We start from the raw sequence: 15578 nt of genomic DNA on the forward strand, positions 1-15578 counted from the left end.
AATCCCAATTAAAAACGACAGTGAAGTGCATAGCTGCAACACTAGAAGAAAGGATGATATTCACTATTCTGGATTAAATCTTACTTTGGCACAGAAAGGGGTGAATTACGCTGCCACAAAAATCTTTTGTCATTTGCCAGATAGTATAAAAAGTCTGACAGATAGCCAACCAATATTTAAAAGCAAATTAAAAGAGTTTCTGAATGACAACTCTTTCTGCTCAATAGATGAATTCTTAGATATGAAGTAGTAACTATAAAACAAATTAATTGTTTTGTGTAAAGAAAACTTACGTTAAAGTGACACGTTCCACATCATTACGAAATGTCATATTCATGATCTATGGAACAAAGATTAATGTATGTATGTGTGTATGTATGCATAGGTATTTTGAGGATGAGATAGAATAATTACAGCATACACAGCGGCATTCAGATATTTGCTCTTCCCACGCTCCAAACATGAATGGAATGAGAAGAAACCCTGATAATTGGTACAATGGGACATATCTCTGCCATGCACTTCACTGTGGTTTGCAGAGTATAGAAGTAGATGCAGATTTAGCATTTTGTTAAGTGCTGTAAGGTGACCACACTCCAACCACTGAAAACACTCCCATACCAACTGTAATGTTACGTCCTCCGTACTTCTTTGTTGGCACTACACATGGTCGCAAGTAACAATGTCCGAGCATTTGCCAAACACAAACCCTTTAATCAGATTGCCTCAAGGGAAAGTGTGATTCATCACTCATTTCCAATTAGTCATGGTGCACTGGTGTCACAGAGTGAAGTGGTACAGTGGGTTATCATGTTGGACTTGCATTCAGGAGGATGACAGTTCAGATCTGTGTCTAGCTGTCGTGATTTAGGTTTTCAGTGATTTCCCGAAATTGCTCCAGAAAAATGCTGGGATGGTTCCTTTCAAAGGGCTATGGCCGATTTCTTTCCCCATCCTTACATAATCTGAGCTTGTGTTCCATCTGTACTGACTTTGCTGTCTGATGGGACAATAAACTCCAGTCTAGTCTTTCTTTTTCCTTCCTCCTTCTCAGTGGCATTGCTCTTTACTCCGTCTCAAGTGTCGGTTAGTAATGATTACAGAAATGTGTCGCTTATTGCTCAATCATTCTACCCCATTTTGCTAACTGAGCTACTGGTAACACTTTGGAACTCATGATGGATTCCTTCTGCTGATTTCATGCAATTTTTTAAAACCACCTTCTGCAATTCTCAGTGCTCCCTATCTATTAGTACATAAGATCTGCCTGATCTTTGTTTAGCTGTTTGGATAACAATGTAGCCTTGTTTTACAAATCAATAAGATGTTTAGTATGCCATGGACTTTGTCTGTTTGGAAACTTAGTTTTGAAACCTTTGTTAAATACTTTGCATTTCTTTATGGGAATACTATTATTAAATTCACACAAACCCCCCCCCCCCCCCCACACACACACACACACACGCACATACAAGAGAAATGAACTACCGAAGTAGGAAAAAAATAATTATTTGTGCCATGTCGCAGCCTTGCTCCATTTATTCCTGTTTTGGTGGATAGTGAGAGGGTCCTACCATTCTTAGATGTATATTATTAGGCTAACTTACTAAGGTGTCATGTACCATGTAATGCAATATAATATCTAATAACACCAACTAACTGAAGATAGTGTGTTCCCTTCACTGGGCCATTAAAAGATGCAAGTTTATGATTCACACTTAATCTAGTTTTTTTGTTTTTTTGTTTTATTCTGTTTATAGCTAGCAGACTTGATAGAAAGAGATATTCACTATTTGGCTGTACTGCAGAGCATGGAAGGAGGGAAGATATTTCCAGCTTCATATGGTGAAATCATATTTTCTGCCAACTGTTTGCGTTACCTTGCTGGCTGGGCTGACAAAATCCATGGTCACACCATACCTACAGGTAATGAGAGTTCATATCTTTAACTAGAGTAGTGAATGATAACTACATACGAGTGTAAAAGGTCAAATGCAACAATTAATTGCTGTGTTTTGTCCATAAAAAGATAATAGAGAGAGAGAGAGAGAGAGAGAGAGAGAGAGAGAGAGAGAGAGAACACCTTTGTTATATGCAAATGACTAATTATTTCAGATGAAGAAAGAGAATTGGGAGGGGGTAGAGGAAAAATTTGGTAGCTCAGATACACTGCATGTGTGACCGTGCCAGTGCAGACTTAACTGGGGCATTGTCATGAGCCAAAAAGACACCCTTGGCAATCTTCTGCAAGTAGCCTGGAAATTATGGTAGTAACAAGCATACTCAGTTAACATCACAGCATGGCAATCCCAAAAAACTCATTATAGACTACTCTGGAGATGATTGGTTCTTCACCATTTTCAGTGGTGATGAATCCGTGTGCAACGTGCTTTATTCCTTTTCCTTAGGGTTGTAATGATACACCCAGTAATCACCCATGGTGATTAGGGAGCTAAAGAAGTAATCTTGAGTGGCCTAACACAGCTGCAACATTTCTGCTGCTGCCACAATTAGGTGGGCTTTCTGAATGGGGTTGGGCAATCACGGAACATAGTGTTCAGTGATCTCTGTCACGCTCATAATGTTGTGCCAGACACTGAAGTCTAAACTAGGACTTGTTTTCAGTTTTCCCATTCACACTTTGATTTTGGTATGATGGTTTTACAGCACATGGGCCTCCACTTGTCCTTTGATTCTCAACTCTTCTTTGCCTTTCAGGCTTTTTTGCCTTAATTGAAGTGTCTGTGCCATTTAACAGTTGTCCTATAATGCATTGTTAGCCATACATTTACACCAACTCTGCAAGAATTATTTGCTGGATTGATCTTCTTCAATTGCAGAAAACAAATTACCACACAATACTCCTCTATTCCACCAACAGGGTGCGCAATTTTTAATTCCTCTGGCAACATGTTACGGTACTGACACAACATGATGGAAGAAGGTTAACTGTCTCCATACCTGGAAAGAGGAAACAGACATGAAAAAAGAGTCAGAAGTAAAAATGACTGTTGCTCCTGAGGCAAAAAACATTCCAAGGCCTTACTATTGCTGTTTCTACAACAGCTTTTATGTACCATGAAGTTATCTCAGTCCATGGCATAGAACAACTTTCCTAACTCAACATCTATAAATCATTCCTTTTATCCTCCTTCCTCTTTCTTATCTACTGGTTCTTTCTAAAAGATGAACTTTTGAAAAAAAGTCTCTGAAATCTGTAGATTTAGCATATTTCTGTTTCTTTCTTGTATTTTTAGCCATATATCAGTTGATGTTGTTCCAATAAGAAAGAAAGAAATTTTTGACATGTTGCCTTTGGCACTCATCCTAGGATCTTCCACTGATGGTCATTTAGTGTTTTTTGTCATTTTTCCGGAATTAGTGGTTAGCATTTTCAAATAATCATCCAGAATTGTTAGTGGTAGACTAGAAGGTGAACCTTTAACAATACTACCCACTCATGCTGGAGAAATTGAGACCCCAAGATAAGTGCCAACAGGCTGTACATCAAGAAATGGCCATGAAAGTTTAAGCAGTTGTGTAAGTAAATGTTTATCTTTTGCCCAGGCATTGTTAACACTTCTAATAGTGTTTCTCATATCAATCAGTACTATATTTCAGTTGATCAAAGGATAAAGATAAAATAAGACAGTTGCGGTCTTTTAAATTTCAGATGGCCCTTACTTCACCTACACACGGAAAGAGCCTGTCGGAGTAGTTGGGCAGATAATACCATGGAATGCTCCTGTACTGATGGCTGTATGGAAATTAGCTCCAGCTTTTGCTACTGGGTGCACTGTAGTACTGAAGCCTGCTGAAGATACACCTATCAATGCTTTATACATTGCAGCTCTGTGCAAAGAAGTGAGTCTGGTTGCTTCTTTGTCTTTCTTTGAGACACAGACAGTGGTTGAAACTGTCTGGATACTATTACAGCAGATACGAATAGAGACATTGGTGTCACTTGCTGAGCAAAATTCCGAGTAATATCTGCAGTCACAATGAAGCAATAGCTTGCCAAACTCAGGGACTCCCAATTAGATTAGGAGATGGCTTCTCACAGACAAAATACGTCAGTTTGAGGTATGTAAGTGCCACTAATCACAACCAGGTGAAATATTTCTGATGTCATAGCAAACGGAAATTATGATCTGCTGTGGCTGGAGATAGTGGCTATGTGTGTGCATGTTTTCTATTTTTGAATTAGGACTTTTTAGCAGTCTTTCCATTGGGCCTGCCTGTGACTCAGTGCCTCCTCTATGTGGTGAACAGCAATCTATCTCTTTGGTAATTTGTAATATTGCTAGTGCTAGTAATTTATTCACACAAGGATAATTCTACGATGAATCGGTGTTTGGCAGGTTGATGCAAAAGAAAAACATTAGTCATAAACACAGATGTATGAATGTATATACAAGTTTTTAATGACGAGAGGAGAGTTGGTCAGCCCAGTCCTTGAGGGCATCATCTTGGTATTTCTTGAAGTGATTTAGGAGCACCATGGAAAACCTTCATCAGAATGGCTGCACGGAGCATGAGCCTCCATCCTTGTAAATCTGAGGCCAGTATTATAAAAAAATGCAGTACCTGATTCATTTATGTCTAGCTTATAATGATGGCTTTCATACATACCTGGAACAAGTTATTTTTATAACAGAAAAATATAATTGTAAGCTGTTCATTCAGTCACTTGGCCCTTATCAGCGGCACACCACACAGACTTGCAGCTGACTTTAGGGCCATGATCATGTTGTCATGTCTATGTAACATCTTTGCCTTTCTTTCTATCCTTCTGAAAAGCTAAACAACTTGAGTGAAATTTTAAGTTCGGAAGAATGATGGGACATTAGCATCATGTACTGCCTAACTTGTGTGTGTGGTTTTCCTGCAAAAAGCATTAAGTTTTAGATGTATAATATGGTTTGAAAGATATTATTTAGTTATTCCAATTTTTTATGAACCCATACTCAACAGTTCTGTAGCTAATCTTAAATTGTGTAGTGTGCATTATTTAAGTCCTACACTCTTCCTTTCTAAAGTATTTTAGTTATCTCTTTTGTTTCCTGGGGCAATCTCTGTTAGAAAATATTATTTAAGAGTTCTTATGTTTTATATTACTTAGTAAATGGTTCTTGCACCATGAGCAAGGGTAGAACTATTTATGACATAATTACTAATTTTTCTTCTCATGTGACAAGACCGGTACATTAACTCACTTGGCACCATAAGACACACAAAAAAAGGCATTTCCTTACAGTGAGCCTGACTACTACTTTTTCATTATTTGTATAGCCTGTTTTAGCAGATTTTCCCATTTTGCGTGCATTTGATACCCAGAAAAGAATTCCATAAATAAGAATTTAGTGTACATAGGAACAGTATGTTGCCATAAGTCAGTTCCTGCTAACAGTGGTGATAGGATCCTATGGATGGAACATTCTGTAGTATTCTCTTTGGCAATATCTTCATACATTCCTTCCATGTCAGATGACAATCAATATAAAAACATTGTTTTTGCTACACAATCTATAGATTTTCATGCATATTTAATGTGATAGAACAGTTTTCTGTCTTTACACTGAAGTTTATACTGTTTGTTTGCTATGATCAGAGTTAATTTATTACATGCTACCCCAACTGTAAACATCGTTAAGGGTTTCATGTACCTTCTAAACTAAGAGTTATGATGTTTTATCAACAACTATAATCTTGCTATCACGAGCAAGGAGAATTTTTTTTCGTGTCTTGTCTTGTCTAGATATTCATTTATACACGTTAAGAGCAGGCTTTTCCTAATATAATATCCTGAGGAACAGCTGGGTTTGATGCTTGCTTCACAAAAAAATTAGTATCTGAAGTGTGGGTTATCTCTATCTTTTGCAGTGTAATTTTCCAGGTTAAAGTGGCACCACTCATTAGCCTTATACCTACCGTTGTAACATCTTATACCTAGAACTAACACTTCATTTAGTAGTCTTTTATAGGCAACAGTGTTAAACACCTTGGACAGCTATAGAAATGTGTCTGTACACAGTTATCCCTGTTGAGACCTTCAAGACTACTTTTGTAAAATCTGTTATGGCCTACATTGTACTTACTTGCTTTGGATGCCAAAGAGTGCTTTGTTGAAAAGATTGTATTTATTCAGACAGATCATTACTCTTCCTTCCATAGTTGATTCTATTACTTTTGAGAGTGATTCCTCTTTTTTTCTGTAAATGGGGTGGTATTCCCACTCCAATAACTTTCTGTAATTGACATGAAGAACTAACTGTGCTTTCGAAAACTAGAGAGAGTTGTTTTGAAAATCTAATAATTAATAATTATTCATCCCATCTTACACTCATGGATTTGCACGTTGCATTGGGATTTATTCGTAATGCTAATTATTTTAGACAAAGTCAATTCACAAGGCTGAATAACAATTCATATGCCACACATATGAAAAAAAATTTAAAAAAATTGCCCCAAGCTGAATACTAATTACCTGTGGTAGAGTATGGATTTATAAAGACATCTAGTGTGGTTGCACATCATGATACATGCTGTGACATTCTATGTAAGAGTATGGGTGTAGAAAGTATTTACTGTGTGTACCTGCAGGGGTGTATCGTTAATTGACATTTTTCAGCTACTCATATATTATATACGGAAGAAGGGGAAAAAATAAGTAAAACTCTCTGTAAATACAACGGAGGACGCCATTTGTTACCACTGATTACAGAGTTTTATTTTTTTAAACTACATCAGTCCCTTCTTGAAAATGTTTCTTGAAGTTATACATTTGCCTCAATAGGTCCTCATCACTTGCTGCAACTTTGTCACCAGTGGCTTGCTTGAGTTCTTGAATACTCATGATGTGCCTTTGGAATGCACGGTCAGAAACACCCACAGGCCAAGCAAGTTCACCGAAATGAGAGAACAGTTCCAAACATTTTACGTACTACAGATGTATTGTATTATGTGATGTAGGCTGTTGCTCCATCCTGCTGGAATATAGGTTTTTAGGATCACTGCCAAGCTGCCTTACATTTATTTCAACAAAGCCTTCCAATATAGTCATATACTTTCTGAGTCAATGGTCACTGTCTGTTCATTTTCAAAGAAATAGAGGTATACAATTCCAAAAACACCAACCCCACATCAGTCACTTTAGGAGAGTGCAAGTGCTTTTTGTGCAGTTTGTTATGGTTCGCTGCAGTTTACCCAGCCAGAAAAATGAAAATCTGCTTCTTTGACCACGCGGACAAAAAATTTCATAAAGTCAGATGGCTATAAAGTTTATAGTACACAGCTGTAAAGGAAATAGACCTCCATCTCATTTTGACGGCAAGTTTCAGGTCAGATTCAGATATGCTCATCATCTTTTGTATGTAAAAATGTATCTAGATTGATAGCTTTATTTTCTTTGGTCTCAGACTTTTTTCTTTCAGTACTGTATTGAACAGCATTTTGAATGCTGTGCTGTCAAATTAAAACTGTAAAAGCCATCCCTCATAATAGTAAAAGTTTACAGGACACCTGTGGGAAACATTCATAAGTTTCTTTCCCCGCTAGAATCAGTTTTTACAAAACTATAAAGTAATAACAGTAATTTTATGGTATGCAGTAATTCTAACATAAATTTTCTTTCAAATAATAACAATCATAAGCAATTTGAATCATTGTCTCCTTTCAACATACTCTGTAGGGCAACATTTCCAACAAGAATAAATGGATATAGCAAGATCATGATTGACAATGTGTTCCTGAACCCCACAGATTAAAGTGAAGTAAAAACACAGACTGTAATAAGTGATTGTCTGACCACAATGTTAAAATGAGAGCTTCGAAACTTGCCTGCGGAAAAAACAGTGCATGGTCGTACCCAAGTTAAACATGTTAGAACAATAAATTTTGAATCTACTCAATTGTTTATAAATAGTTTACATCAGGAACAACAGGATGAAATATATCAGGCAGACACAGTGTATGAGAAATTGAATTCATTCTGGAACGTATTCGTCAAACACTTTGAAACCTACTTCCCCCAAGGACAAATTAAAATCAAAGCAACCTGTATTGGAAGCAGAAAGTGGTTAACAAATGACATTAAAATAGCGTTTGCGAGGATCTTTAGATTAGATTAGATTAGATTTACTTTCATTCCAATTGATCCGTAGTGAGGAGGTCCTCCAGAATGTGGAACATGTCAGAAAAACAACAATACATGACAAATATTTACAACTAAAACAAATAAGCTATTGTATCATTCCACAGGTCCCAAGTGGAATGATCGTAATTTTTTTAATGAACACTATATGAAAGTCATTTTACAAATACTAATGCACTGAATTTAAAATAAAAAAGTTTTTATTTATTTATAAAGTAATAAACATGTAATACAACTACTATAATACTTATTTACAATGAACACATTACTGCACTGAAATGGTGAAGAAGTTAGATTGTACTTACACACACACACACACACACACACACACACACACATATATATATATATATATATATATATATATATATATATATATATACACACACATATTTACAATGAACACATTACTGCACTGAAATTGTGCAGAAGTTAGATTATATATAAACAAAGATGATGGGACCCACCAAATAAAAGCGCTGGCAGGTCGATAGACACACAAAAATACACAAAAAATTCTAGCTTTCTCACCCAATGGTTGCTTCTTCAGGAAAGAGGGATATGAATATAATAGAGGGAAACATTCCACGCGGGAAAAATATATCTAAAAACAAAGATGATGTGACTTACCAAACAAAAGTGCTGGCAGGTCGATAGACACACAAAATTCGAGCTTTCAAAACCGGCGGTTGCTTCTTCAGGAAAGAGGGAAGGAGAGGGAAAGATGAAAGGATGTGGGTTTTAAGGGAGAGGGTAAGGAGTCATTCCAATCCCGGGAGTGGAAAGACTTACCTTAGGGGGAAAAAGGGATAGGTATACACTCGCGCGCGCACACACACACACACACACACACACACACACACACACACACATATCCAACCTCACATACACAGTGTATGTGCAGTAAGTCACATAATCTTTGTTAGAGGGAAACATTCCACGTGGGAAAAATATATCTAAAAACAAAGTTGATGTGACTTACCAAACAAAAGCGCTGGCAGGTCGATAGATACACAAACACACACACAAAATTCAAGCTTTCGCAACCAACGGTTGCTTCTTCAGGAAAGAGGGGAGGAGAGGGAAAGACGAAAGAATGTGGGTTTTAAGGGAGATGGTAAGGAGTCATTCCAATCCCGGGAGCGGAAAGACTTACCTTAAGGGGAAAAAAGGACAGGTATACACTTGTGCACACACACACATATCCATCCGCACATACACAGACACAAGCAGACATTTGTAAAGGCAAAGAGTTTGGGCAGAGATGTCAGTCAAGGCAGAAGTACACAGGCAAAGATGTTGTTGAAGTATGAGCGGCGGCAACTTGAAATTAGCGGAGGTTGAGGCCTGGCGGATAACAAGAAGAGAGGATATACTAAAGGGCAAGTTCCCATCTCTGGAGTTCTGACAGGTTGTTGTTAGTGGGAAGTATCCAGATAACGTGGACGGTGTAACACTGTGCCAAGATGTGCTGGCCATGCACCAAGGCATGTTTAGCCACAGGGTGATCCTCATTACCAACAAACACGGTCTGCCTGTGTCCATTCATGTGAATGGACAGTTTGTTGCTGGTCATTCAGTTAAGATGGAATGTGCAAATTGATCAACTGCTCAAAAAACTCAGCTCAGCATGCTTTGCACTGTAAATAATTTCTTACTTTGGTGACACAGAAATAATGCTATTGTCACATCTTGCCTTTTTTCCATTCTATAATTGCCTGTGGTATAATCTTCTGGGGAATGAAGTCGAAATTGAAAAGTTTTAAAATTAAAAATGAGCAGTAAGATGAACATATAAGGGTCTCTTCAAGTATCTCAGTATATATATTCACTGATGGTCTTTGCAGCCAATAACAAGGAACTGTTTTAGATAAAGTGTGACATTGACAACCAGGTCACAAGACAGGTGAAAAACTTCCACCGGGGTCTCCTCAACTCTCACGAAAGTATACAAGGGAGTTAGTGAGCCAGGTATAGAAGTAGCCAATAAGCTTTCCATCAATATAGAAAAGGAATTAATAATGTACAGGTATCCAGAAGAAAACTAACAAATATTCTTCATAGGTGAACCTGCTATAAAATGAAGTAATGAAGTAACACTTCGAGTTTGCAAGGCATCCCTTAGAGTAAGAATAGAGAAAAACCACTTAGGTAAAAACACTCTTAAAAGAAAAAGATATGATACTTCCACTCATCCCATAAAAACAAAAATATTTTATTTTAATTTGAATTATGATGTTAAAAATGTAATTTTATTATTTATTTATTTATTTATGTCATTAGGATAAGGTTGTGTTCTTTCATTGCATCTTACTTTTTAAGAACTCATTTAAAAGTATGTGAATAAATTGCAAGTTGCAGTGTTATATGCAACTAATTGCTCTTATAAAATAAGGAAAATATTGTGTATACGATATGTAAAATGCTCATGAAATACTGCATTGTTTCATTTGATGTGGTATGTATTATTGGCACACTACTTGTATAACATGTAATCAATAGGACTAAAAAGAAATTGGAACAGCAGGTGCCAACCATAATTTCTTTTGTAGGCTGGGTTTCCTGCTGGAGTTGTCAATGTTGTCCCAGGATATGGGCCAACTGCAGGATCTGCCATTGCATCACACCCTGAAATTTCAAAAGTGGCATTCACTGGTTCTGTTGCGGTAAGAAAATTATTTGTAGAATATAATTTAATATATGAGTGCTAATATTTGAGTGAAAGCCTGATTAAAAATATCATAATAAGTTTTTTTCTAAGAGTTTGGAAAATCATTGGAACATTGACAATGTTGTTGAAAACATACATGAACACTTCAAGCAACAGCCTAGATATGATACAGCCTTGTACCATTGTCCTACACAGCTTTGATGTGCTGGAACTGCAAACAGCTGAAAGCTAGGAGAAACTACTGCCATGAGCTTTCTCCTGAAGGCATGCAGCTCTAATTTATGGCTTAATGACATTGACACCTTCTTATGAAAAATATTTCGGAGTTAAAAATAGTCCCCCATACACGTCACTGGGTGAGGATTACCCAGGAGGATGTCTTCATCAGGAAAATAAAGACAGACATACCACAAGTTGGAGTGCGGAATGTTACGTCCCTCTGTAGATTAGAGAATTTAAAAAGGGAAATGGATAGGTTGGATACAGTGGGAATTAGCATAGTGTGCTGGCAGAAAGAAAGACTTTTGATTGGGTCAGTATAGCGTTATCATCACAAAATAAAATAGGAGTACTGTAAGAGTAAGCCTAATTATGAGTAAGAAAACAGCAGTGCAGGTAAGCAACTATGAACAGCATAGCAAATGCATTATCGAAGCCAAATAGATGTGAAGCCAACAACCACAACAGCAGTGGAAGTTTATAAGCCTACCAGCCTCACAGAGAATGAATGAGAAGTATGGAGAACAAATAAAAACTTTGATATTTGCCAATGACATTGTAATTGTCGGAGAAAGCAAAGGACTGAAGAACAGTTGAATGGAACAGATAACATCCTGAAAAGAGATTGTAACATGAAAATCGATAAGAAAAAAATAAGGGTAATGGTATGTGGTCGAGGTACACCAGGCTATGCCAAAGTAATTACCATAAATTAAGAAATGGCACATTGAAAGTAGTAGAACAGTTTTATTATTTAGGCAGCAAAGAGACTTATGATGACTGACTTAGGGAAGATATAAAATGCAGACTGGCATTAGCAACAAAAGAATGTCAGAGAAAGTGGAATTTGTGAACATCTAATACAAAATTTGCACCCAACAGTCTTCTCTGAAGGTATTTGTGTGAAATGTTGTATGGAAGTGAAATATGGGCAATATGCAATTCAGTCAAGAAGAAAATAGAAGCTTTTGACATGTGGTGTTACATAATAATACTAAACGTATTAGGTGAATAGATTGAATAACTGATGAGGTAATGAGTCAAATTGGAGAGAAAGAAATTTATGGCCCAACTTGACTAAGTGAACAGATTGAATGATAGGGCACATGCTGAGGCATCACCAAATTTTCAATTCGGTAGTGAAAGGAAGCCGGTGTGTGTGTGTGTGTGTGTGTGTGTGTGTGTGTGTGTGTGTGTGTGTGTGTGAGAGAGAGAGAGAGAGAGAGAGAGAGAGAGAGAGAGAGAGTGAGAGTGAGAGTGAGTGAAGGGAAGGAGATTTAAAGGGAGACTAAGGTTTGAAAACAGTAAGCAGGTTCAAATGGATGTAGATTGCAGTTGTTAGGCAGAGGCAGAGATGCAGTGGCTTGCAAAGGATAGGTTAGCATCAAGATGCGCATCAAACCAGTTTTCAGGTTGAAGACATGATGACAATGAGATGATGAGTTAACATATGGCGGGACCACCTAAGTATTGGAGTGCATGGTGTACAGGAATCTAAAGGTATACATAACATTCATGGTCTATTCTTTTAGAGCTGGTGACCTCATTCCATTTCTGAAAAGAACCTCCCCACACCCACCCCACCAAAAAAAGTACCATTTACTGCACTCATAATTATGTCTGGGCAACAATACAGGAGAGATGAAATCTGTTTCACTGGTGGATCTTTTTTTTTTTTTTTTTAGTTAGAAGACTTGAATAATTTCACTAACAGCTGTTTGTTCCTGTGACAGATTAGTCATAATGAACATTTACTGACAGAAGTCTGTAATGGATCTGGGAGATGTATTATTTTCAACTGAAGTTATCAATACAGAATCTAGTGGGCGAAGTGGTGAATGTTTTTCTCTTATATTTTTGTCGGAATTTTTATAAATTATAATCTACTTATTTTTTATGTTAATTTACTATTATGTTTAAAACATTGCAATATATTGATTGATATTGGTGGATATGACGAACAATATCAAAGATACTTATTACAAGCGGAAGTTTGGATGTCGAGTGGAATATCTTTGAAGCTAGAGTCATTCTTTGTCACTTGTAGAGTCTGCTGTGGTCGGTTGAGACGCAGTCGTGGAACAAAGTTGTACTTCCCTGTGAAATAATTCGAAAGTGAATGATGAACTTATGAGTTTTTTGTATTACTTTTTATATCAAGTAGCAGCAAGCAAGCACATCCAGAAAGAAAAAATGGTATTAGAAACACCCAAATTGAGACAGACACGGTGAACAGCGGAACTTCTGCATCCAACAAACGGCACTATTGGAATCATACTCATATTAGACAACTGAAGCCACCTGTAGGAATTTAACTAATATATATATACAAAAAGTGACTACTTTATTTGAACTATGCCAGGTTTTATTACAAAATAACAATAGTGGAACGACAGTTTCAGGTCATACTGGCTTTGGTATTCTACCGTTGGCTACGTGCAATCATTACCAATACTTTTTCATTGTTTTTGTTTCATTTTATTAATTGCAATAATCATAACTGAGAAACTGTCCCTATAAGAGAGACAAAATAATACATGCATAACAGGCAACATTGATAAGATATGTTGATAATACACCTCATCTAGAAATAAAACTTTAGAGGAAAAGCTCTCTCAAAAGATGAAATAAAATCTTACAAATTATTTTAAAAATATTAAACATCTCACTACTGCTTTCACTCCATCAGCAAATACAGGAATTCTGAGCAAACTTCATTAATGTGTAACTGTGAATAAGTAATGGTATACACAGTATTTAGGAGCATGTTGATAATATGCCAGTATTATATGAACATTTATGCAGTTACATAAAATTTTATCAAAAGTCCACTAAACATGAGAATTATTTGTAACCATATTGGACTATGTACCTGCAAATAGTTCACAGCAATAGCCTACTCCTAAATTTTTCAAAACCAATTATTTTACAGTTCCACACAACAAATAAACTTTATGTTCCTGAAATGAATATTAACAATCAGAAAATTAATGAAACAACACATATTAAAATTCCTAGGCATCCAGATGGGCAGTCAGTTAAAATTGAATGAGGAAATTGATAAGCTGCTCAAGAAACAGCTCAGCATGCTTTGCACTGTGAGAAATTTCTTACTTTGGTGACAGGGTCCACCAGTCCATCAACATGAACTTCTGATCACCCTTCACACTGGAAAATAAAACAAATCTTTCTTTTATGCCTGATATGTTGCAGTAATAACTGAGTATTAGGAAGTATTAAAATTGTGTCCAGGTTGGAAAAGCAGTTATGGCAGCAGCTGCACAGTCAAACTTGAAGAAAGTTTCACTGGAGCTGGGTGGGAAGAGTCCGCTGATAATACTTCCTGATGCTGACAGTAAGTAAACTAATTCAAATAGAAATATAAATGATACAAGTAGTTTAAAAACATTTATTGTGAGCATTGCATCATTGAAATTTAATAAGGAAAGACCTCCTGCTACCTTGCAAAGAGCGCTGCAGGGGAAACATGATTTTCAGATAAGTTTCCAGCTTTCTCTCTTAAAATAGTTATTGTAGAGAAGCCAAAAGATTAGTTTTCATACATAGATGTTTTATCTTGCATAAAAATTAAGTTGTGTGCTGCAAAAGCATGTATTTCTTCTACCCCCATCCAATAGTAGGGAAATAACTTTGTCTCCGAAATGATGTGTGGCTGCCCCCATTTTCTGTAAAATAAGAAACATTAATAGATGAATGTAACTTCTGTTTGTATGAAGTTTGCATATCAGGTTCCAAGTATGTACTTATCAATGACCAATGAGATATCATTAAGTGAAGTTGACTGTTACTGCATTATTTTCAACTTTTATCTTTCTGTATTCTATCACAGTTTTATGTTTTGACAAACAGTAAGTTTGGCTACTGAAGAAATTCTCTCCCAATTGTGGTAAAGCTAATTGTTTGCACAACCCAGTTGTGATTTCATTTATCTCTACATATGACTTCAGGTATACTGTTACATTTTTCAGATTGCCTTTTGCTGATAAAGCTTAGACTTGTAATGTAAAAAATAAATAAAATAAAAACTGTAATAATAGTAGTAATAACACAATAACCATATGTTTCAGTTGATGAAGCAGTACAGATAGCACATGATGCACTGTTCATCAACCAAGGACAAGTCTGCTGTGCAGGAACAAGAACTTTTGTGCATGAAGATATATATGATGAATTTGTTAAGAAAGCAAAAGCAAAAGCTGAAGCAAAGAAAGTTGGTGATCCTCTGGCAGATGGCATTCTTCAAGGTCCTCAGGTAACAAATAATAGTATTACATGAACAATGATACAGAATAAGTATAGTATTACATGAGCAATACTACAGAATAAGTATAGCATTACATTCTGGAACTCCCTGTGAATTTAATTCACCTTTTGGACAACAAATATATATTTTTACAATGAGGAACATTAAGTTCTAATAGGCCAAAATAATACAATAAAATTGCAAGAACAATGAATAGCTGACCAACACTTATCTTCCATGTAAGTTATCAGTTTCATCAGTGACTTGTGCGT

General features: G+C 36.4%; 1 protein-coding gene across 1 annotated transcript in view; it reads left to right on the forward strand.

Annotated features, from left to right (window-relative positions):
* The window catches only part of LOC126365833 (aldehyde dehydrogenase 1A1-like), a 36861-nt gene that overhangs the window by 14607 nt on the left and 6676 nt on the right, over window positions 1–15578 (forward strand). Inside the window, exons 4-8 of the mRNA XM_050008464.1 lie at window positions 1761–1926; window positions 3674–3864; window positions 10705–10818; window positions 14295–14397; window positions 15131–15315. Coding sequence (XP_049864421.1) covers window positions 1761–1926; window positions 3674–3864; window positions 10705–10818; window positions 14295–14397; window positions 15131–15315 — 759 coding nt within the window. The remainder of the gene's footprint in view (window positions 1–1760; window positions 1927–3673; window positions 3865–10704; window positions 10819–14294; window positions 14398–15130; window positions 15316–15578) is intronic.

Source organism: Schistocerca gregaria, chromosome 4 (assembly GCF_023897955.1).
Source record: "Schistocerca gregaria isolate iqSchGreg1 chromosome 4, iqSchGreg1.2, whole genome shotgun sequence".
Classification (NCBI taxonomy): Eukaryota; Metazoa; Arthropoda; class Insecta; order Orthoptera; family Acrididae; genus Schistocerca; species Schistocerca gregaria.